At 38.4% G+C, this 25,870-nt stretch overlaps 1 protein-coding gene across 6 annotated transcripts in view; it reads right to left on the reverse strand.

Moving 5' to 3' along the window:
* The window catches only part of USP16 (ubiquitin specific peptidase 16), a 26,703-nt gene extending 873 nt beyond the window's left edge, over positions 1-25,830 (reverse strand). Inside the window, exons 1-17 of one of the 6 annotated variants that reach the window (XM_032277089.1) lie at positions 25,670-25,830; positions 24,692-24,754; positions 22,528-22,629; positions 19,745-19,923; positions 19,062-19,165; positions 18,177-18,280; positions 17,116-17,303; positions 16,157-16,252; positions 15,435-15,565; positions 15,049-15,136; positions 13,907-13,985; positions 12,509-12,600; positions 12,094-12,150; positions 10,742-10,918; positions 6,992-7,655; positions 5,371-5,465; positions 3,717-3,803 (exon numbers count right to left, since the gene is read on the reverse strand). In XM_032277089.1, the coding sequence (XP_032132980.1) occupies positions 3,717-3,803; positions 5,371-5,465; positions 6,992-7,655; positions 10,742-10,918; positions 12,094-12,150; positions 12,509-12,600; positions 13,907-13,985; positions 15,049-15,136; positions 15,435-15,565; positions 16,157-16,252; positions 17,116-17,303; positions 18,177-18,280; positions 19,062-19,165; positions 19,745-19,923; positions 22,528-22,588 (2,202 nt within the window). In that variant the 5' untranslated portion in view covers positions 22,589-22,629; positions 24,692-24,754; positions 25,670-25,830. The remainder of the gene's footprint in view (positions 1-3,716; positions 3,804-5,370; positions 5,466-6,991; positions 7,656-10,741; positions 10,919-12,093; positions 12,151-12,508; positions 12,601-13,906; positions 13,986-15,048; positions 15,137-15,434; positions 15,566-16,156; positions 16,253-17,115; positions 17,304-18,176; positions 18,281-19,061; positions 19,166-19,744; positions 19,924-22,527; positions 22,630-24,691; positions 24,755-25,669) is intronic. The other 5 variants (XM_032277091.1, XM_032277090.1, XM_032277092.1 and 2 more) reach the window with 5 other exon arrangements.
* Positions 25,831-25,870: the final 40 nt, after the last annotated feature.

Raw genomic sequence — 25,870 nt, forward strand, 5'->3', positions numbered from 1 at the left:
AGTAGCTGGGATTACAGGCACGCGCCACCATGCCCAGCTAATGTTTTGTATTTTTAGTAGAGACGGGGTTTCACCATGTTGACCAGGATGGTCTCGATCTCTTGACCTCGTGATCCACCCGCCTCGGCCTCCCAAAGTGCTGGGATTACAGGCTTGAGCCACCGCGCCCGGCCTGGAAAGGGTCTTACTTTCAGAGTACAGAAATCATTCATGAGTCTACTATTTTCTCTCTCAGCTTGAGACACTTCTATTTTTATTATAAAGTTACCATTGTTCCCCTGCTAGAAAAGCTATAGGCCACTTGATGCAATCAGTTACCTGGCTCAGGTACCAAATAACTGAATTCAACTTGCCAGTTTCTTTAGGGGTCTGAGGATAATTCCAGAATATCTTAACCCTAGCTATTAACAACCGTGAATACCCTGTTGAAAATTTACGCCCTAAACAGACAGTATTTTAGGTTGTGCCAAAAATTACCCCTTATATTTTTAAATGTCCCCAAGGGAGTCGGTGAGAAGCACACTACACCTCTCAAGTGTTCCCCTTCCCCACCAGAAAGTGGAGGCCGCTTATTCTTCTAGGACTTCAGGGCTGGCAACAGAAACAGGCATTCTCTGGGCCAGGAGCCATTTTGCAGACAACTATTTATGTTCACACGTAAAAAGTCCTTAAACAGGTAACACTGCCTTTCAGTAGTACTGTCTCTAGCCTCAGCTTCCCAATCTGTACCTCAGTATTCACTGAAAAACTTAGTACTTCTCTGTCCATGTCTGATGCTCACAGGATTTTAAATGCCATTCCATTTTAGCCAGCCACAATCAGGACTAGATTCTGTGGTTATCATCACTCAGAATTGTTCATACAATTTTTTTTTGAGACAGGGTCTCACTCTTGTCTCCCACTGCTGGAGTGCGGTGGCGTGATCTCGGCTCACTGCAACCTCCCCCTCAGCCTCTGGAATAGCTGGGACTACAGGCACACAGCACGACCACTAATTTTAATTTTTTGTAGAGACAGGGTTTCACCATGTTGCCAAGGCTGGTCTCAAACTCCTGAGCTCAAGGGACATAAATCTTATTTTTCATCTTAGTCCACAAGTCTTCTACTATTCAACTCTCATCTCACCTACTCTGTACTCTTTAACCTAGAAAGGATATCTGATGCTCATTCTCCTGGCCTATGAAGACTTTTCACTTCATTCCTGATACAGTTTGGCTGTGTCCCCACTCAAATCTCATCTTGAATAGTAGCTCCCACAACTCCCACGTGTGGGAGGGGACCCACTGGGAGGTAACTGAATCATGGGGGCGGGTGTTTCCCATGCTGCTCTCATGATAGTGAATAAGCCTCACAAGAGCTGATGGTTTCATAAGGGGTAGGGTCCCTGCACATGCTCTTGCTTTGCCTGCTGCCATCCATATAAGATGTGACTTGCTCCTCCTGGCCTTCTGCCCTTATTGTAAGGCCTCTCCAGCCATGTGGAACTGTAAGTCCAATAAACCTTTTTTGTAAATTGCCCAATCTTGGTATATCTTTATTAGCAGCATGGAAACGGACTAATACAATTCCCATATGCAGTCTAGACCATTGCAATTCAAAATGTGGTCATGAACAGCTAGCATCAGCATCACCTGAGAGTTTACATTAAAGATGCAGAATTTTTGATCCCATGCCAGACCTACAGAATCAAAATTTGTAGGTCTGATTCACATAAACACATTAAAGTTTGAGAACTTCAACCACATGTATCACTTACAAATAATCTCCTCTCAGTACTCACCACTAACTTTATCACTATATCCAACTTATCACAAAACCTCACCCTGAATCCTATAATGTACCTACTATGCCCCAAACCCAGACAGCCACTACTGCCAAGAAACAGAAGTATAATATATGATCATGTACCTTGTCACAATCCTCAATGTAACTATAATCTAATACATTGTCCTTAGCTGCCTGTTCCATTATGCCCTTCACAGCAACTGCCCAGACTTTTTTTTTTTTTTTCCTGAGGCAGTTTGTTGCTCTATTGCTCAGGCTGGGGTACAGTGGTGTGATCTCGGCTCACTGCAACCTCCACCTCCCAGGTTCAAGCAATTCTCCTGCCTCAGCCTCCTGAGTAGCTAGGACTACAGGCATGTGATGCCACACCCAGGTAATTTTAGTATTTTTAGTAGAGACAGGGTTTCACCATGTTAACCAGGCTGGTCTCAAAACTCCTGACCTCAAGTGATCCACCCGCCTCGGCCTCCCAAAGTGCTAGCATCACAGGCGTGCACCACCACGCCTGGCCCCAGAATCTTCTTTAACATGGAGATTCTTTGAGATCCTTTGTGGTATCCTCACTTTCTACCCCTGCTCTTCCACTCAGACATTTGGGAGGGTTCTGTCATTGGCCATCTCTTCTCTCTCTCTCTCTCTCTCTCTCTCTCTCTCTCTCTTCAAACTCTACATATAAATGATCCCATCTTCTCATAGTTTAAACCACCACATATGTACTGATTTCTAAACCTTTGCCCTGGGCCAATCCTAACCTCTCTGCCATAGGTCTCAGGTATGTATATACAAATGTTTTCTAGACTAAGCACATTTTCTGAAAGATATCAGACATGCAAATGTATCTAAAACTGTCTCAAAGATATCTGACACTCAAATGTATCTAAAACTGAAGTCATTATCCTTTCTCTACCTGCTTTTCTCCCTATATTTCCTACCTCAATTTATAGTACTCCCATCTGTCCAGCCAGCCCTCAGGAATCATCTTCAACCCCTTCTCTGCCACCCTCAGCATCCACTTATAAAGTCTTCTGCTTCACCTTCCAGTGCCAATCAACCATTAAGTCTGGTTAATTCTACCTCTTGAAATATTCCTTCTATCTCCCCATCTCCTGCCCAACTTTAAGCCCTCATCAACTACTGGCTGAATTAATGCAACAACCTCTTAACTAATTTCCCTGCCTCTATCTAGTCTTTCCCTCCTAAAATCCTGCTTCCATACTTCAACAAGTAGCCTATGTCATACACAGATCTGACCATGCCACCCCAATGCTTTAAGCTTTTCAGGGCTCCCCACTGTATACCTAATGAAGTCCAAATTCCTCACCATGAGAACACTCCAAAACTTCATTCCTATCTCACTTCTCTGGCTTCATTTCTCAACTCTTCTATACTTTGTACTGTAAGTTTTAGAAATACATATATTACCAGTCTCTGGCACTCAACATCCTATTTTACACTGCTGCCTTTACTCCTACTGTTCTTTCTGCCTGCAAAACTCATTTCATCATGATTCATCATACTTTTACTCCTTCTTTAAATATACCTGAAGCATGGTTTACTTTACAGAGCCATTCCTGAACCACCAATATGCTGGGTTAAGTGTATACCACCCCGATCTATGTTCACCAGCCTTAATATTCAACCATATTAAACAGATTATTCATTCACAGATCTGCTACTTTTAGTTTTATGCCCTCAGCTCACAAGACAATGTGTGCCATAATAAGGGGGACTCTAAACATTGAAATAACAACTCAATCTTCAAAATGATTCATCACTGATCTTTAAATTATAAAGCTACAATGAACAAAGACACACTCTACCCAGTGACTGTTATCAACTTCATACTTAAGTGAGATGCTACCGAAGCATTAGGTAAGTAAGCTATGATTTGACTTTAAAGGACTTTCCCGAAAAAGACCACTTTCACTTACCTTACATTTAAGGGTGCAAAAAGGAGCCAAATCTAAGATTTCAGGAAACTTTATGTGTTTGTTAACTTTGCGTAAGTTAAAACCAGCCTAAAGGAGAAACATAACAGACTGAGTTCTTTTCCTGGAAAAGCAATACAGGTTAAGTAAACTGAAGTCCCCTCCGATGTCCAAAACAGTATCAATATTAAGCCCTAGTTCAATTTTCTTTGGAGACTCAATTCTTCCTAACCACCAACTGATTCCAAGTTGGTCTGTATTTGCTAAGTACACATGTATCACCACAAAGAACAGACACCAACACATTAAGAAAGCTATTCCCAGCTGGGCATGATGGCACATGCCTATAATCCCAGCCCTTTGGGAAGCTGACGCAAGGGGATCACTCGAGCCCAGGAGTTCGAGACCAGCCTGGGCAACACAGTGAGACTTTGTCCCTACAAAACAGTTAAAAAATTAGCCGGGCACGGTGGTAGCCACCTACAGTCCCAGCTACTACTGAGGCTGAGGTGGGAGGATCGCTTGAGAGAGGAGGTCAAAGCTTCAGTGAGGCATAATCATGTCATTGCACACCAGCCTGGGTGGCAGAACAAGACTGTCTCAAAAAGAAGGAGAAAAAAGCTGTTCTCATGACAAAATTTTCAAAGTTTCTGCTTCAGCCATCCAGAAATGCCAGATTAGACTAGTGGTTCCAAGTTCTTAAAACTCAACAATAGCATAATACTTTTCTGTGAAACACATACTCTCAGCCTCATGCTGGAACCAAGCTTAGTGAATTGTTAATAAAGGCCCACCCAATTAGTCAAGCCCATACCAACCACAAGAGGAAAAACGTTCTGAAGATGCTGAAGGTACTTTTGGAATTTGGAACACAGTTTGGAAGTTATACTGCTTATAGCAAAAGTTTTCCAGAAAAGATGGAAAACTTTCCATCATTTTCCACTAAAATGATGACAATCCAATGCAGCAGTGTCTTCTTATCAAGGGTCAGTAAAAATAAGAAAACAGACACAAAACAGAAAAAAAATCGCTAATATTCCAAAGCATGAGATATATGTAATATATCAGTCTTTTTCTTTTTTTTTTTGAGATGGAGTTTCACTCGTTACCCAGGCTGGAGTGCAATGGCGCGATCTCGGCTCACCGCAGCCTCCGCCTCCTGGGTTCAGGCAATTCTCCTGCCTCAACCTCCTAAGTAGCTGGGATTACAGGCACGCGCCACCATGCCCAGCTAATGTTTTGTATTTTTAGTAGAGACGGGGTTTCACCATGTTGACCAGGATGGTCTCGATCTTTTGACCTCGTGATCCACCCGCCTCGGCCTCCCAAAGTGCTGGGATTACAGGCTTGAGCCACCATGCCCGGCTCAGTCTTTTTCTTTTTGTAACCTGAAATAAAAGATGCCTTACTTTATTTCAGGTTAAAAAAAGGAACATAAACATGAGTCTAGGAAATCTCAGGAGATTGTGCCTCCACTTTCACATGCACCTCTACCAAGCACATATTTTTTTCCGTTTCCTACTTCATTGACATTAGACTTGAGAAACAACAGAAAACCAAAGAAACATAGTAATATGTTGAGACAGTAATGAGCAAAGTAGGTAATAATGAAGCAGGTGTTACATATTCAAAACAAATTTTGGGTAATAAGGATTACCTGCTGAAATCTCTTTAAATGAAGAGTAAGAACAGGAGGAGCAAGAGAAATTAGCATCTGCTTTTTGGCATTGGTGTAAACATGCTTCCTTTCACCTAAAGAAAGGAAGATATCTTTAGCAGTGTGAAAATCATTTCAGACCCCTGCAACATTCAGATTTGCTATAAAATCACTTCGAACATCTAAAACAAGGATCAGAAAACTTTTTCTATGAAGGTCCAGATAACAAATATTGTAGAATCTGTGGACTAGGAGGCAAAATCAAAGATATTTTTTAGTACTTACATATGAGATATAAATTTCTATAAATTCTTAGTCATGAAATTAAAATACTGTTAATAACCGAAAGTGATTATAATCTATTAAAGAGAAAAATGGAATTACTGTGGAGAAACACTATTTTGGTTAATGAGATTCAAAGGTTAGTATACTCCATCATCAAATCATTTGCAAATGTTCATCTATAAAAAATATTTTTTAGGCTGGGCATGATGGCTCATGCCTGTACTTCCAACACTTTGAGGGGCCTAGGCAGATGAATCACTTGAGGTTAGGAGTTCAAGATCAGGCTGGCCAACATGGCAAAACCCCATCTCTACTAAAAATACAAAAATTACCCAGGCATGGTGGCGGGCACCTGTCATCCTAGCTTCTTGGGTAGCTTAAGCAGGAGAATCGCTTGAACCCGGGAGATTTCAGTGAGCTGAGATTGGCCACTGCAGCTTAGCCTGGGAGACAGGGCACAACTCTGTCTCAAAAATATGTGTGTATGTGTGTGGTCTCTGAGCTGATACATATATACATATATACATACGCACATACAAAAAGTAAGTCTGTTTTTGTATGCTCAGAGAGCAGATATATATATATCATATATAAGTAACATATTTATGCATAAGATATAATACATATATATATATATATACACACACACACATACAGACAAAAAGTAAGCCTTCTTTTTTATGGTCTCTGAGCTGATACACACACACACACACACACACACACACATGAAAACAAGCTTACTTTTTGTCTCTACATGTAAATAAATAAAATTTTACTTAGAATTTTAAAACATTTCAACAATTTTAGTAAAAATCCTTAGGACTCCATGGCCCTCCACATCCTATTTACCCAAACTAAAAGAAAAAAAAAAAATGGCAGTAGGGAGATGGGAGAAATTGTCAGTGTCTTCCTGTTTCCCATTTGAGGAAGAGTGTAAGAAACCACTGTCATCTCCATGCTTTGCACTGGGCGTGCCACATTAGTACATTGATAAAGTCGTCTGGCATCCTGGGTACAAAGGAGATAAGGGTGGGAAAAAATAGCCACTATGTGTCAGGATGCTGTGGTGATTCCATTCTAAGGGGATAATTTACCCACAGGGAGAGGTGTCAAGGAGAAAACTGTCCCATTTAACTGCTGCTGGGAAGTCACAGAGTACTAGCCACTTCAATAAAGTCCTACTTCTTCCATCCTTCTATTAAAATATTTACACAGAAGACGTCACTTATTCATGCCATCCAAATACAGATACAATTACAATAGGAGTACTCTGCCTATGCAGTGCAAAATGTGCCCTTGAATATTAATTTTGCTTACAATTAGAGAATTAAAATACCTTTTATATTTGCCTTTGGTCCATTACACTGTCTCCGTGTACATACTTCACAAAGCAGTTTATTTGCATCTCGAAGTTTCTCATTACGAGTGAACTGATATAAACAATGCTGAATTGAACACTCATCAGTACTGAAAACTTCCCTGTTTGCAAGAGTACAGAAAGCAGTTTCTGGATCTTCATTTACGACCTCATACACCTTTGCTCCAGAAGTATGACTATCATTCAGAATCTCTATATTTATTTCATCAGGATGAAGAGCAGCATTCAAATTCAGGTTTTTGAAACCACTGGAAATGTCCATTTCTCCATTGGTCCCTTCCTTCAGGTAGGCACAATTTAAATTTCTAGTACATTCAGTGGGAGACAATGTCAAAACCTCCAGATCATTATCCATGTTGATATTTTTCATATCAACTTCCTCTGTGGATTTTTGATTGTCAGTTACACTTTCTATCATTTTTTCTTGGCCATTCAAATCTTTCTGGTTGACACAATATTCTTTATGCATAACATCCTCTTGTGAAATATGGCTGGATTTAATATCTACTTCTCCTTGAAGTGACATTTCAGCTTCATATTCATTATCTTCAGGATGGTCAATAGTACAAATATCACTTAAATGAAGAACTTTTCCTTGAATTTTTTGTTGTCTTCGTTGGTTCTGGGTAAAAAGTATAATATATTACGAAAGAAAAAAAAAGAAAGAGGGAGGGAGAAAAGGAAGAGAGAGGAAGAAAGAGAAAACATACACATGTACTATATCCAGTTTTGTTGCTTGTTAAAAATAATTTCCTAAGGAAGAGTTCACTCTCACAACCTGATCCTAAAAGTTCCTTTACTATCAAGGATCAAATAAATTATGAAGAAACTGGTTGGGCATGGTGGCTCACACCTGTAATCCCAGAACTATGGAAGGCCAAAGCAAGATCACTTGAGGAATCTGAGATAAGCCTGGGCAAAATACCGAGACCCATCTCTAAAAAAAATAAAAACTAGCTGGGCACGTTGGTGTGCACCTGTAGTGCCAGCTACTCAGGAGGCTGAGGCAGGAGGATCACTTGAGCCCAGAAGTTCAAGGTTACCATGAGCTACGATCATGCACACTATACTCCAGCCTGGGTAGCAGAGCAAGACTCTGTCTCAAAAAATAAATATATAAATAATGAAGAAAAGTTATTCAGGCCAGGTGTGGTGTCTCACACCTATAATCCCAGCTCTTTGGGAGGGTGAGGCAGGTGTCTCACTTGAGTCAGCAGTTTCAGACCAGCCTGGCCAACACGGTGAAACCCCCCATCTCTACTAAAAATACAAAAAATTAGCCAGGCATGCCTGTAAGGCATGCGTGGGTGGTGCACACTTGTAGTCCCAGCTACTTGGGCGGCTGAGGCAGGAGAATCTCTTGAACATGGGAGGTGGGAACTGCAGTGGGCCGAGTCCACACCACTGCCCTCCAGCCTGGGCAACAGAGTGACTCTGTTCCAAAAAAAGAAAGAAAGAAAGAAAGAAAAAGTTCTTTAAATGAAATCAGGAACAAACCATCACCAATCATCAAAACAATCATCCTACTGCAGAAACGAAAATATCCAAGACATGGTCTCTGTGCTAAGAGAAGTAATCCAGGCAGAGTACTAAGATTGTTAAACCCAGGCAGCCAAATGTTAAAGCATATGGCGGGTCTGACTACACACATAACAGAAAGAAACGTATCCACAGGAGTTATAATTATTGGGTCAATGTTTCACTGAGATAAAAAAAACCAACTGAAAGAAAACTCAAGGATGCAATAGTACAGGACTGCTTTCATCAGAGGAATAGACAAAAGCATTCTGGGAAAATAATGGCCTGAAGTTAGCAAAGAAGCAAGGTAGCACTCGCATATATAGGAGAAAGTAAAGAACTTTTACCCTTTAAAATCACTCTTACCACTTGCAACCTACTTGTAAATAGAGAAGAAAGGAAGGCATTTAATCAAGATTCCTGGTACTGAAATGCTTAAAAACCCAAAGGGGTTAGCATTTCTGGTGGTTGTAACTGAAAGAAGAGCCCCTGTGAGGCTACGTTTTAATACCAGAAGAATGAAGGGCAGCATAGAAGATGGGACCCAAATATTTTCTGATGTGGTTTCCATAGAAAACAGAGAAACACATGAATAAAAAATGAGAAAATATAAGCAAAAACTTCAAAGAAAATGAAACGCAAATGGCTCTGAAACATAAAAATATGCTTAAGCTCATTTATATTAAAATAAATACAAAATAAAACTGCACTGAGATAATATTTTCCATCTAACACACCAATCAAAATCTGGAAGTTTGATTAATACACAGCTGTCAAGGATCAGGAAAAACCTTTGTCAAGGGCAATTAGGTAGTATCAACCAAAACTACAAATTCAATCCTTCTTTTCAAAATTTACCCTAGAGATGACACATATATAGGGTTATTCACTAGAGCACTGACCATTATAGCAAAAGACTAGGAACAAAATAAACCAATAGAGAAATGGTTAAATGAATTATGGTACATCCATAAAACAGGGAAGGAGAGAAGGAAGGAAGAAAGGAAGGGAGGGAGGAAGGAAGGGGGGAAGGAGGGTGGGCCAGGCACAGTGGCTCACACCTGTAATCCCAGCACTCTGGGAGGATGAGATGAGCAGATTACCGGAGGTCAGGAATTCAAGACCAGCCTGACCAACACGGCAAAACCTGTCTTTACTAAAAATACAAAAATTAGCCAGGTGTGTGGCTCATGCCTATAATCCCAGCTACTCAGGAGGCTGAGGCAGGAGAATCACTTGAACCTGGAAGGCAGAGGTTGTGCTGAGATCTCACCATCTGCACTCCAACCAGGGCGACAGAGCAAGACTCTGTCTCAAATAAAAGAAAGAAGAAAAAAAAGAATGAAGAAGTTTTATATATAAAATGGAAAGGACTCCAAATATATAAGTATAAACAAACAACACAATCCAGAATAGTGTGTACAGTAAGAAAGGGGAGAAAAAAACCAAGAATACATACTTGTATTTGCTCATATTTTCCAAAAGAAACTCCAGAAGGATATGTTAAGAAAAAACAAAAATGTTTACCTTTGTCATAAAATGGTGGTCAACTGGGCATGATGGTTCACACCTGTAATCCCAGCACTTTGGGAGGCCAAGGCGGGTGGATCAGTTGAGGTCAGGAGTTTGAGACCAGCCTGGCCAACACGGTGAAACCCGATCTCTACTAAAAATATAAAAATTAGCTAGGCTTGTTGGCATGTGCCTATAGTCCTGACGGCTCAGGAGGCAAAGGCAGGAGAATCGCTTGAACCTGGGAGATGGAGATTGCAGTGAGCATAGATTATGCCACTGTACTCCAGCCTGGGTGACAGAGTGAGAGTCTCAGATTAAAAAAAAAAAAAAAAAAAAAAAAGGGGTGGGTGGGGGACTTATTGTTACCTTTATATATTTTTAAATTTGTGAATGTCAACATATTAACCCAAAAAATTAAGTTAATTAACTAAATTTACTACAAATACTTCTTACAAGCAATGTAGGACTTAAAAAAAAAGAAGCACAATCTCTTCTTCACATATATTCAAAGCAATTTCTCTGCAGAGAATACAAAATCAGCTAAAGCCTATAATTGCCAAATGAAAGTGCTATATATAAAATAACACACATGTCTAACCAATGTCATTCAGACTACAAACTCAGTGGCTCAAAATGCCAAATTAGAAATGTATGATTTTCCTACTAAATACTCACCTTGGCTTGCTTTTTGGCTTGTTTCTTTGCTTTTTTCTGTAAGTGCTTACTTGTTCCAGAAGGAATATCACTTCTCTCTTTTATGTAACTGTCGTTATCTTTTTCTTCCTCGCTATCTTTATCTTCATCCTCCATGGTCTTTTTTAGATTTTTATCATTTACACTTTTCTTACCACTCTTAAAATACAGAAACATGGGTCAAACACAAACTTTTACAACTACCATTAAAAAAAAAAATCAGGCCGGGCGCGGTGGCTCAAGCCTGTAATCCCAGCTCTTTGGGAGGCCGAGGCGGGTGGATCACGAGGTCAAGAGATCGAGACCATCCTGGTCAACATGGTGAAACCCCGTCTCTACTAAAACTACAAAAAATTAGCTGGGCATGGTGGCACGTGCCTGTAATCCCAGCTACTCAGGAGGCTGAGGCAGGAGAATTGCCTGAACCCAGGAGGCGGAGGTTGCGGTGAGCCGAGATCGTGCCATTGCACTCCAGCCTGGGTAACAAGAGCGAAACTCCGTCTCAAAAAAAAAAAAAAAAAAAAAATCAGTACTATCTTAAGTATTTTTCTACTTCTATTACATACTAGCTTTATTTTCCACAATATTTGAAAATAGGTGAGACAAAATCTATTTATCTAATATACTAGAAAGCAATCTTCACATAGTGAGAAAACAAGCAAACCAACAAAACAGCAAAAAGGCAACCTCACATACAAGTGTAATAGAAATACAATGAATTTTATTAGATACATGCTGTGTCACCCTGTAAATATGTCCACTTCCAAATGTATTTTCTAAGTGATTTATACATGTCACCACAGTGTATTCTTTTTATTCTTTTCTTTCTTTGCATGCATATGACAGTTTCAGAGAAAGAGAAAATAAAGTTTAGTGAGATTTCAATTACCAAGTAACAAGCCAAGGGACTCATAATTCATATGAAGTTGAATAATTATTTATCTAATACTCATAACATCTCTTAAAAGGAACCAAATTCATGTGGCTCTAAAATGAAACAATACTCTTTATTTAACATTTATGAACTTAGGTGTGCAAGGGATTCATGGTTAGTCTTCAATAACAAAAACAAGTAGTAATTTTAATATAAGGAAAATACTTCCCTGCATGCAAACCAATCAGAATTCTGAATACATCATCTTTTTTTTCCATCCTCATTTTTAAAAGTAGTTACCCTGTTCTTTATTGAAATCCTAAAAATTAGTCTAACTCAAATTAAGAAAAATTTCTGCGTGAGCTAATAATACACAAGCTTAAAAACAGTTACAAGGCTTCCACATAAAATCTTACAGGGAAAAAAATCTACTTGAATAAAATAAACTCAATAGTCTTACCTGATCATCTAAAACTGGGAGTGACAAATCAAGGAAAGATTCATGAACCAAGGAGACCTTAACCAATCAAAAAAGAAAATGTAAAAATGTAAATACTCTAAATATTACATAGTAAGATCCTCCCTGCCCTGTGGAGTAGGGGGTAGGGGTAGGTTTTAAAATAAACAAAGGCTTAAGAAAATTTGAAATAAAAAATTACACAACATTGAGGACTTTGGGTTGGGGAAAATAAAATGTTAAACTAACTTCTTCAAGATTAAAGGAATGCTGACATTTCCCACAAAGAACCACGTGCATTTGAATACTTTAAAAAGATATCCCATGATGGTAGACGTTTCTGTTTTTGAAATAAACAACTGACAAACTACTCTATGAATATTAGTGAATAAAACCAGTACCCATGGCATCTACTTACAGTTCTGCATTGATCACACATGATCGTACTAGTTAGTTCACCACCAAAGATGCGGTCAACAAAACTTGGTATTGATTTTTTCTTCTCATAATCTACAGAGAAAAAAAAGTGTATCAATTACCAATTACCTTTACACAATTAATTAAACAAGAAAAGCTAACACTACTTACCTAACTCTAAAATTTTATTTTAAATTTCCTGTCCCACAGACTTCTTCCTCTATTCATAATCACCATTATTTGATTTTTATGCAATAGAAGTCAGTACTACATATTCCACCTCTGAGCATAACACACTTGAACATAATCGCCTTTTATGAATAAGACAAAGAAGTCCTTATCCAAAATCTAGTCAGTGGGAAGTAAACTACAAGTCAGCGAGACTTCTATGTCTCTCTCTCTCTCTCTCTCTCTCTCCACTGGTGTAAATGAAAAGCTCTGACTAGGCTGAATGACAGTCTAGCTCCTTAGTTCTAGCTCTAACATTCTAACATTCAAAACTGATAAAAGATACCACAGTAGCAAACTGGGAGAGAAAATGCATGTAACTTTTTTTGTGAACTCTAAGACTGTACTCCTTTCATATTTTAGAAACAAAAGAAAAACCTCAGGAAAATGTTTCAAACAAAATCTTCCTTTTATTTCCCTACGTTCCCAGAAATAATGTTTTTACTACTTGGTCAGCCAATTTTCCAAATATGGGAAACCTATAAGCATTATTCAAATGATAATTTATGCAGAAACATACTTTTATGACAGAAAATGCCAGCAGGCATAATTCTCTCCATTACTGGCCAGGCTCTAAATCGCACCAAGGAAGCAAAGAGTTGCTATGAGTTGATTCAAATCTGTGCTTTATAATACAACAGCCCTTAGTCACTTGTGGCTATTTAAATTTAATTACAATTAAGTAAAAATTAAAATGCAGTTCCTCAGTTTCACCAGTCACATTTCAGGCTCCACACGGGCCTGGTTACTTCTATATGGAACAGCAAAGATATAGAAGAGTTCCATCAACATAGGAAGTTCTACTGTGCAGACTGGTCCTAATCCTCATATGCCACACAATAAGAACTAAGTTGGCTCCGTGATTAATAAACCAACTACTGAGAACTCACACTAACAAACACAATTAATGTATTACTGCTAATTATAATTTTAAGCTTTTGAAAAGTAAAACTGTAATTCATCTTAGCTTTATCTTTAATACATAAAAAGAATACAACATAGGTTAAAACTGTTCACCTTTGAAGTACTGAATAATTTTTACTAATCAATGTTGATAAAGAGAAATTATACATTAATAATTGTGGACTTGGAAATACATGTACCAGAAATCTTGTCCTAAGGTACACAGGAATTCAACTATATTGTTTTAGTTCAAAAAGTGAGACATTACCTTTAACTTTATTTTTTAGTTCTTCATCCAATTTTTCAGTAGAATTACCAAATGCTTTAAGTATTCCTTTACTCACTCTCTAAAAGTAATAAAATGGATATATATATACTATTAAATTTTAAATTTTATTTTCCTTAGAAAATATGTAATCAAGTCAAGAAAGTGATCAAGCTATAGCTCCCCATATTTACTAAATAATTCCAAAATCACATTTTCAAAATTAATTCAAGGAGCTAAAAAGGAACTATGCCTGCAAAGCAATCACTAACCACTGAATGAAGGTATTACCTTATCATTTTAAGATCTTAAACCTTTTCAAACCAAAGCTTTTCAGAACATGCCCACCTCCTTTGAAAAGAAACTGAAATAGCTTGTCCTACCAGCAGAATGTTTACGTGAAAGCCACAGGGACTGACTCTAGTACTTACAACAGCCCAGCTCCATTATTTCTGGGGGACCCTACACTAGGTACTGAACTTTTCTCTACAGCCTAGATTCTCAATCTACGGAGTAAGAAAAATCACGGTATTCACCTCGCAGAAACTTAGTGAAAACGAAGAAGGAAGAGAATTAATATAAAACACTGAAAACAGCAACTGGCATAAAATAAATGCAAAATAAATATTAGTTATTAGTTGTTATCACTATTATTAGTACTCACTAATTCATATCCCCAAATACATTATTTTATATCCTGGCAATTAACAAAAATTTTAAAATGCAATAAATGTTCCCTGACTCTTACAAAGAGAAAATACTTCCTAGTTTCAAAAAACAGTGTTAAATCAGACTTGGAATAAGAGTAAGGGTATGCTGCACCTGGGAACTATTTTGGGAGAAACATTTTCCAATATTTGGCAGCTCTCCTCGTAGAGGTTAGTAAACAGAATCTTTAAAGAACATTAATGCTGTAAACATCAACTAAACTTAAGCCATGATGAGAAAGAGAATCATTGTTAATTCTCTAGACTCATTCTAATGGTAAAAACGCACTAGTTGAAAAAGCTGGTGTAAGAAAAAACTTAAATGTATGATGGCCTTAATAACTAGCTTTCACTATTTTAATAACTCATAAGATATCAAATGAGACAGAAAGCTTATGAAGATAGGATTATAAAATACAATGGTCATAACATGCTAACTTGGTGTTCTTCTGCTCTCATCCCATCCAATAAATAGCGAAGCAGCTCCTGGCTGTCTTGCTGCTGATAGCCTTTAAACCGCACTGCTCTAGAGAAAAACAAAAAGACAGAAAAGCAATGATCAGTCTACTGATATATGAAGCTATTTTTAGAAAAATCTTAGGATCATATCCCAAATCTCAGACAGTTCTAGTTTCTCCAAATTTCCGTTTAGTACATTAACACCCTTGGGAGATTTAATTATCATAAAATGTATTTTAAAATCCAAATGAAAAAAACTATGCCTTATTGCATATATAGGGTTGACTTTAATGCTATTAATATTTTTATATTATTTCTCAGCATCTCACTGAGGCACTGAAAGCATGACCAAAGTGGATACTCACTTTTTACAGACCTGAGAAAAGAGTTCTTTAGGTGTCACAATCCCCTTTTTGGTCTCTTGCATCTCATTAAGAAACTGGCTCATGGCTAAAGTAAGAGGGCCTGGGGGCTCAAGGTTTATTTCTAACGGTTCCTGAATATGGGAAAAGAAATTACTTTCTTCAGTCAAATTTTGGAATCATTGACTTTACGAAAATGTAATTAGTTAACATATACTGCCAATGTTCTTGACAGAACTGCCCCATTTAAAAGTTTAAAATGTATATCAAAAAATATAGAAACTGTTGGTTATAGACTGTCTAATGCAGAATTCAGCTCTACTATTTTAGTTTTAGATTATCCGGAACACTTACTACCTAAGAACTGAAAGAGCCAAACCAAAATGTAAATAATGAAAATGGATAAGGTAGTATTTATTTGGTTACACACCTCTTAAGTCACCTTAAGATGTTAAAAATAATAATGTAAGCCTAAGGCTTCACAAACACATACACATTCCCAAGAAGGAGGCTTAACATTCGAGCATAGAAAAATAAAGCATACACAGAGCAAATAAACATAAAGCCTCCTTTTATAACTTCTATTTGCCTGAAACTGTTTAACTTAGTAGCCTAAAATAAAACAAACAAAAATGGTGGAAGCGAGTGTTAATTATTTAAAATAATTTAGAAAGCAGACATTCAGAGAGGAAAGTTACAGATGAGACAAAGTTTAAAGAACATACTGTTAATGCCAAATCAGGTGGTTCAATTTTTACAATTGTTCCAGACATTTTCACTTCTTTTAGTAGTTCTCTCAGTACTGGTGTTTGTGACAAGTTCTAAAATGTAGGATGAAGAAAAAAAGAAAAAAATTAATTAAAGGCAAGTCAACTCAAGTACTTCATAAGTGTCTATCTTATCGAAACAGAAAATCATGAGCAACACTGAAATCACTATTGTATCTATACTTGGAAAATGAAAAATTGCAGATGCTTCTCTCCCTACTCTACTTGGGTCATAACTACTTCAGTTCTGGGTTTATTCATCACCTCCGTGGGGCATTCTCCCGCCACCCAATCAGAAGTAGCTATCCCCAGTCCTCCACCATGATTTTCTCACAACCACTTACCACCACTTGTAACTACATATACGCATCTGTGAGGGGTTAACCTGTGTTTCCGCCACCCAACTGCAAGCTCCATGAGGGAAGCAGCAATATTTATTTCAAACCCACTGCACCCCAGTGCCCACTAACTGTGTTACTGTCATGCAATAAAACTTTCCTTCAGTTTTCTTTGGCCATGCGTGGTGGCTCACGCCTGTAATCCAAACACTTTAGGTGGCCAATGTGGGTGGATTGCTTGAGACCAGGAGTTCAAGACTAGCCGAGGCAACATGGTGAAACCCTGTTTCTACAAAAAATACAAAAACTAGCCAGGAGTGGTGGTGCATGCCTGTAGTCCCAGCTACTCTGGAGGCGAAGGTAGGAGGATTACTTGAGCCCAGAAGGCAGAGACTGCTGTGAGCCCAGATGGTGCCACTGCACTCCAACCTAAGTGACAGAGTGAGACCCTGTCTCAAAAAAAAAAAAGTTTTCTTTGAATACATAGAAATAAATTACTTAGGGGGAAAAAAAACTCAAGTAGCAGATTCTATGAGGAAAATGACAGCTTTTTTAAAAGGGAAAAAAATGACAATGTACCTGCATAACTGCATTGAAGAAACATGTGTTTCCCAAATTACTGAGTCCTTTCACGGTTAACTGGGAAGGAGAATTCACAGAAGGATTTTCTTTAGCTATGTTTTCCTTCTTTTCTCTCTCTTGTTCATTTTTACTCTCTTTTTCTAATTTTTTATTTTCAAGCTCAATATTTCCATTATCTTTCTCTGCTTTAAAAAAAAAAAGAAGAAAAGATTTAGCAAAATGTGAAATATAGTCATATTGAATGCAAAAGTATACTTGGGAAACAGTACTAGAGTTTGTGAGTTTTACCTAAAGGCATTATTTTCCACCTATTTGATTTTAAATAAATACAAGTAAATTGCCATCCAAAAAAAAATTAAAAAATACTCAGACCTAAAGTAAGCATTAGTTTGACAAATAAAACCAAACAGTATGTGCTTTAGTATAAGTCTCCCTTTTATACTGTATAAAAATTCTTTACAAATGAACATATCTTGTGAAATTAAGAATATAAAACAATCAAGTAAAGAACGTGAACATGAAATAAAATTTTTAATGAATTCTGTGGGCCAAAAATCAATCCCATAGTACAAACAAACAATTCTGGCCCTGACAAAGACTTTTGTGATGATAAAAACTTAAAGAATATGCTTAAAGCAAATGCTGTATGTCAACCAATTAATTTATTCATGGAAAGAACCTAAGAAATATCTGACCATTAGAAGGAGTCACAAATGCTTTACTTTTATATTATCCCAGCAGACAAACTGAAATCCTGTTATTGCAAAATGTACTACAGCAAGAAGAGCATAAGGCAGGTCTATAGTAAGCCTTGCCAGGGTTACGGGAACAGGCCTACTGCCTATTACCATAGTCTATGGCCTTCATCACATCTACTAGATCATTTTTCACATCCCTTCTCATACCTTATAGTTAAACCAAGAATGGTTTCATAGTTTGAAATCAACCGTAACTAATGTTACTCAGCTGCATATAATGCTAAGTAGTATAACAAACCTGAGTATCAGCAAATACACAAATCAACATTTAGTGTATATTAAAGAAACAAATTATTTTACCTGGCTTTGGAGTTGTAATACCGGCTTGTTTTCTAACAAAATCAACCACTTGACCCAATTGGTTTGAACTACAATACTGGACCTCATTATCACATATGTAACACCTGTATCCCAAAAAAAATCACAGAGAAGAAAAATGATGAACTGACAACTAAAAAAGGGAGAGAAATAATAATTCCTGGAATCCAGGGTGTGTAACCACCAACTTACTCTATTAGAGAAACTGGAAGTAAAAATTCTGTTTTCCTGAGGAAGACTATGCATATTAACTCTGGTTTATTAACAAGATTAGCCAGAATTATGGCTACGTGTAAGTGGTAAGATGAAATACTCCAAAACATTTTACTGTGCTGATTATAACATTGAAGTCAAAAGATTTTTCTACATGTGTTTCAAAATACAGAGCTACACCAACAAAAGTAACAACCTTTACAATTGAAAGATGTCATTCAGGGAGGACCACTGTGAAAATAATTTTTAAGATGTAAAAATCTGTTTTAGCGAGGTTACAATGCAGCATCTATAACACGCCAGCCTGACATTTATTTTCATGCAAATTCATAGCCAAAATTTTATTACATTCTTATTTGTCTGAAATTTGTTCTTAGTGTCCTTATCTCCACTATATGCCTTATAATATCACAAGCAAGAAAAACAAAGGGGTAAAGATTCTTAAGTCTTCTATGTTACAATTTTTGTGTCTGTGCAAATGTCCAAGTAAAAGCTTCTCAATAACATCATATTCTTTGGCTTTCTGAAAGTGATGGTATTTTTAAAAATACTACAAAAATTTTAAATTGCTTTCTTCTTAAACATACACAAACATTTCCATTTTCCAATATTTCAAATGATTTCCACCCAACAGGCAGAGGAACTGAAACTCACCATACACTCCAGTTGTCCAAGCTAAGAACCAGACAGTGAGGTTCAGATCGTGGCGTCATATAGTGCTTCAAGGCATGCTGCTCCTGAGAATTTCTGCCACAGCCCTAAAAAAAAACCATAATCATAAACCTCACAGCCATAAAAATTCACCAAGAGGGGAGAATTCATAATCTATCATAAACAAGGAAGTGGTTCATGAAATTCTGCCATTCTTACCAATCTTGAAAAGAAAACATTAGAATCTGTATTTTGTTAAAACTTATAAATGGCCGGGCGCGGTGGCTCAAGCCTGTAATCCCAGCACTTTGGGAGGCCGAGGCGGGTGGATCACGAGGTCAAGAGATCGAGACCATCCTGGTCAACATGGTGAAACCCCGTCTCTACTAAAAATACAAAAAATTAGCTGGGCATGGTGGTGCGTGCCTGTAATCCCAGCTATTGAGGAGGTTGAGGCAGGAGAATTGCCTGAACCCAGGAGGCGGAGGTTGCGGTGAGCCGAGATCGCGCCATTGCACTCCAGCCTGGGTAACATGAGCGAAACTCTGTCTCAAAAAAAAAAAAAAAAAAAAAAACAAAAAAAAAACTTATAAATGCACAGGCAACTGTACTTTCAGGTACTACCTTCTGAAATAAGTTCAAAGACTTTTCTAAAATCCCACATTGATCTTAAAATGTAAGCATACCTGATGGCCACATTTAAGACATAGCCAAACTGAAGGCTTTTCTTCTGTTTCTTCTTCAGATTTATCCTTTACTTTATTGTCTGTCTTACAGTCTTGGCAAATATTCCATTCCACATTCACCAAAGCCTTTTTCAAGTTACCTTGCTCCAATCCTTTTCTAATGTGTCTGCACAAAGGTTCTATTAAAACAAATAGAAAAGGAACATAAATAATGTTAAAAATGACTTTCTTCAGTTAATCTTAAAACTTACCCTTGATTCACATTTCAAAAATGAAATTTACTCTTTTTTTTTTTGAGACAGAGTTTCACTCTTGTTACCCAGGCTGGAGTGCAATGGCACGATCTCGGCTCACCGCAACCTCCGCCTCCTGGGTTCAGGCAATTCTCCTGCCTCAGCCTCCTGAGTAGCTGGGATTACAGGCACGCGCCACCATGCCCAGCTAATTTTTTGTATTTTTAGTAGAGACGGGGTTTCACCGTGTTGACCAGGATGGTCTCGATCTCTTGACCTCGTGATCCACCCGCCTCGGCCTCCCAAAGTGCTGGGATTACAGGCGTGAGCCACCGCGCCCGGCCTATGAAATTTACTCTTTAAAGGAACTGTTAGATATTCTGAACTTAAAATTGTTTGATATTTGAAGAATACAGGATAAATATGTAATAAAGAGATAAAAGACACAAATTTGTGAAGTTTTGCTTTCTTGAAGTCCTAAATATAAACACCACTGCCCCCCACTATAAATTCATTTCAATTTATTTGGCTATTTCCTTCAAATTAAGCCTCTTTATCATATTTATGATTCCTTTTTTCTCTAAAGATTTGTAGAAAATGTCCTTCAGTCAGTCAGCAATACACCTACTATAGGGAAAGCACTGTGCTAAATGCTCAGGAGCCCAAAATAGACCAAGTCACAGCTCTTCTCTTTGAGCAGCTCACATTCTGGTAGGAAAGGCAGCTAAGTAAATTAATTTATAAGTATCTCCAAAACATCGTGTAGCAACACAAGAAGAGAGGGCTGAAGTCACCAAAAGTTTCACAGGGGAGGTAACATCTGTGCAATCCTAGAAGATAATAATAGTAATAAAAATTGCTGATATTAATACTTTCTATAAACTTTGTTAAATATTTTGCATACATTATCTCATTTAATCCTTATAATCACCCTAGAAGACACTATTAGTCCCAATGACAAATGAGAAAAGTAAGATTTAGTGCCCACATGACTGAGTATCTATGCCAGAATTTAGGCTCAAGTCTTTCTGACTTCATAGCTCACACTTTAAACTGTAACCTTAGAGAGCAAAGGGCAATCTGAAAATGCCACGGCCATCAACAAAGACATAAAAGTACATGTTGTCTCCCCAGATGGTGGAGTTACACAATGTGTAAAAATGAGCAGTTGAACCTGAGGCTAAAAACTCTGTTGTGGCCAAGATAAGTAAAGAGCTTTGCAAACCACTCTACAGTGCCTGAGTTGTTTCAGGAACATTGGAGGTTTAGAAACTACTCAAGTGGCATAATTAGTTTTATGTCCAATGATCTTGTACCAAGAAAAGAAATATAAATGCAAATGGGATCATGTAAAAAAACTACCAAATCTCAGTAGACAAAGAAATACAAACTAGAAAAAGAAGGTACCCTTTTCAACTACCAAATCAGCACAGATTTTTACAGATGATACTAACCAGTGTCGATGAGGGTTCAGGGAAATGGACACTTAACTATGCTGCAAGGGGGCATATTAGTAAAACATTTCTGAATGGCAATTTAGCAATGAAATCAAGAGTCTTTACAACCTCTGATTCAAAAATTATATTTCTAGAATGTGTATTAGGAAAATATTTGGATGTACACAGAGATTTAGCTATAAAGTTGTTTATTACTGATCCATTCATAATACTAAAAAGTTAAAGATTACCTAAATCTGTAACAGTAGAAAATTATCTATATAAATTATGAAATATGCATTCATGGTCTTTGGTCAGTGCAATAATATGCCATTAAAAATGTTGAAGGCTGGGCATGGTGGCTCACACCTGTAATTCCAGCACTTTGGGAGGCCAAGGCAGGTGGATCACTTGAGGTCAGGAATTCAAGACCAGCCTGGCCAACATGGTGAAATTCCATCTACACTAACAATACAAAAATTAGCTGGGCATGGTGGCACACACCTGTAATCCCAGTTACTCAGGAGGCTGAGGCAGGAGAATCACTTGAACCCGCTAGGTGGAGGTTGCAGTGAGCTGAGATCACACTATCGCACTCCAGCCTGGGTGACAGAGCCAGACTCCATTTAAAAATTAATAAAAAAAAAAAAAAAAAAAAAAAAAAAGTTATAGAAGGTCAAGTGCAGTGGCTCTCACATGTTAATTCCAGCACTTTGGGAGGCTGAGGCAGGCGGATCACTTGAAACCAGGGGCAAGGGCAGCCTGGCCAACATAAGGAAACCCCGTCTCTATTAAAAAAAAAAAAAAATAGCTGGCTATGGTGGGATATGTCTGCAATCCCAGCTACTCAGAGGCTGAGGCAGGAGAAAATCATTTGAACCTGGGAGGCGGAGGTTGCAGTGAGCTGAGATTGCACCACTGCACTCTAATCTGGGTGTCAGAGAGAGAGTCTCAAAACAGACAGTAGAAAACTATTAAATGACATATAGATACAAACTTTACATTAAAATGCAGATAATATAACAATAATATGCACTTTTATACTATTTTCATATTTTAAAACATATATCCATTTAGAGATATGAACATTAAAGATTCAATCAATGAAATATACCTAAAGCTTCAGAGGAATCATCGACTGGAACAGTTTTTCCCTTTGTCCGTTTCTTTCCCATGTTGGCACTTTATGGATTACTTACTGACACAAAATAACAATCTAGAAGACAAGATAAAGTTAGCTTGACCGAAGAAAAAAGTATTTCTCTAGGAGTCAGTAATATAACTAAGCCACATATATTATGCATGTCTATCACACTTTGTAATTTACAAAGACCAGTCAGATATAATCAACTAATTTTCAATAGGAACTCAAGTATATAGAATAGTTATCTCCCCTGTTTTTCATAGCATAGGAAACTGATTCTTAGCAAGCTTAAGAGGTTTTCAACACATGTAAAGGTCAGGAGAGAACCCTGGTCTTCTTACACAGATCTTGAACGGTCTCAGAACTTGACACTTGTAGGAAGCTGACTCCTCACTACATACATCTGAAATAATGGTGGCACTCTTAAACAGAAAACTGCTTGTCTTTCCTTCTAAGCTACCTTTCTTAGCTCTGCAGTCTATGCAAATTAAATTGATAATTTCTCTAATAAAAATTAAAAATAATTCTAACAACAACCTCCTGAAGGGAGTTAGAAAATTTGCAAAATAACTTCAAAGCCAAATACAAAAAGTGATACACTGTTGTGCATTTTCCACACCAGGATTTCCTAAGGGCATTAGCTAAATGGAAATTGATTACAACTGCATTCTCAACTACTTACATTATTATATTATTGCCAAAACCACTTTGGAAGGCTATGACAAATCTAGCTGCACATAAAATCTTTACCTTTTTAGTCAACAATTCAAATTTAGAAAACATGAAAAGTGCTCAAAGTACATACAGGTCTACTACCTATTTAGAAGTACAGATTTTAGAAACAAATACAAAAAGTAGCACACAAGTTCTTGCCTTCAATCCAACTAGTTCTAATTGGTGTGGTACTTCGGTACCAGATTCATCTTCCAGTTATGCCATTTTTATCACATCACTCTCTTGATTGAAAGCATTTAACAGCTTCCCAAACCATACTCCCTAAACTCTGCACCCATAGGCCTTTATAAATTTGGCCCCAATGCTCTGCTAATCCTGACTCTCTATTATCCCTCAACAACAACAAAAACTGACTAAAGTTATAATTAATTATACCGTGGTTTTGCTCTTCAAAGCCCTTTCACAAACATTATCACAGCAACACTTTAAATAGAGACATTTCACTAAAAATTCAGAAAAAAAAAATGGTGAAAGATCACACAGGGTAACAGGGATGAGCTAAAACGGAGATGCTGTCTGGCCTGTAATTCCAACACTTTGGGAGGTTGAGATGGGAGGGCTGTTTGAGGCCAGAAGTTCAAGATTAGCCTGGGCAACAAAACACTCTTATCTCTACAAAAAAAAAACAAAAAAAAAAACCAAAACGCAGATGTTTGCATTTCAAGACCACCACTTTTTACCTGCCAATCAAGTCTCTCTCTTTTTTTTTTTTTTTTTTTTTGAGTCTGTCTTGCTCTGCTGCCCAGGCTTGAGTGCAGTGGCTCACTGCAACCTCTGCCGCCCAGGTTCAAGTGATTATCCTGCCTCAGCCTCCCCAGTAGCTGGGATTACAGGCGCCTCCCACCATGCCTGGCTAATTTTTGTATTTTTAGTAGAGATGGGATTTCACCATCTTCGCCAGGCTGGTCTGAACTCTTGACCTCAGGTGAACCACCTGCCTCGGCCTACCAAAGTGCTGGGTTTACAGGCATGAGCCACCGCACCTGGCCAAGTCTGTCTCTTATACTCCACACCAAAACACTTTGCACACCACCTCCCCGGCCTTGGCGCCTTTGATTTCTAGCTATAATATTCTATCTATCCAAATCTTACCAATCTTCCAAGTTCTCCATTTCAAGGAAGCGTAAATCATTCTACTCTAAATTAACCTCTCCACTGAACTTCCTCAGTATTTATGGCGTGCTCTAATCATCTTGTCCTCTTATCAGACATTCCAGTGTATTTCTTAAATCTTTAATCTGGGTTTAAGTTATTTCTCTAAGCAGAATCTAAAGTTCTTAGAAAAATAAATAGATTCAGGCAAAGCTTTGGAACTGCCTATAATATCTAGCATAATATTAGTACATTGCAGGTCCTGAAGAAATACTTCTTGCATTGAAATAGAAAAACAGAATAGTACCTGAGGCATAAAGGATGATTACAAGGTGCAAAGGCAGGTACATAAGAATGAAGCAACCAAGTTCTGGTGAAAAAGAAAAGGGCGAAAAATAAGAAGTCAGAAATCTGCAGTAGTGAAGACACACAGCACTAGTAAATCTGTTTTGAGGATTGCAGCAGCTCAGACTCCGTAGGAAAACTTGAAAGGCGAATTGTTAATTGCTGCAGGCAGAGGACATAGAGGGGTCACTCCAGTGCTGCGGAAAGAGCCCCAGTAAATTTTTGACAACTATAAAGGCAACTCATGTGTCATGAGGAGAGAGTATTGTGACTGCCATCAGCTATAAAACATCAATAAACTTACTACACTTTTCAAGTAGTGTCAGCGGATGAGCATTAGCGTCTTATTGAAATGACTCTTTGCAGGACTCCACATAAATTTAAATCAAAGCTAGTCTTGCCAGCTCTCACATTATTCCAAGTCTCTTCTCTCTCTGCCCTCCCAGTCTTCCCCCGCCTACTTGGTTCCATTAAAAAGGTAAGCGTGTGGAAAACTTTGGTCAGCAGGTCTTAACGTGGCTTTCAAGTTTTGCGAAGATCAGTCCTCTCTTAGGTAACAGATAGGTGACAGATCCTGCTTTTCCTACTAACTGTATGAACGCGGCTGCAAACCCAGCCCCAACCCATAGGGCAGTCCCTGCCACCAACTTGCTCGACCTGCCACATCTCCCCTCTCCTCCCTTTCTAAAAGCTCCGATCCCACGGGGGAAGCTCGGAGTCCACGGGGTCGAGAAGCGCCTGCAGCGGCATCTCATTTGCCAGCTCTTGGAACTGACAGGACATGCAACCAATGAGATCGCAGTACCGAAAAGTAGCCGGGTTACACACTTAAGGAGACGGGCCTTCAAGAAGAGAAAGAGGTTGGGGCGGAAAATAGGGGCTCTCCGAGGGCAAGAAGTCAGGCGAGCGACGACTGCGAGGCAGCGGGCCCAGAACTCACCCACGGCGACAGAGCCCATAACTGCATCCCCTCATGGGCCTTTGGGCTGGGCAGCCAGCTCTGCCTTCCTTCTGGTGGCGAATTGAGAGCGACGGAGCCGAAGCCAGAGTGACCCCTGGAAAGCAACAACTTCCGGAACGCGGCATTATGGGAAGTGGCTAGGCGCTCCCCTTCCTTCCCTCCCGCCCCCGACCGTCGGCT

This window comes from Sapajus apella, unplaced genomic scaffold (genome assembly GCF_009761245.1).
Source record: "Sapajus apella isolate SASKATOON/1434 unplaced genomic scaffold, GSC_monkey_1.0 scaffold8, whole genome shotgun sequence".
In the NCBI taxonomy this organism is placed as follows: Eukaryota; Metazoa; Chordata; class Mammalia; order Primates; family Cebidae; genus Sapajus; species Sapajus apella.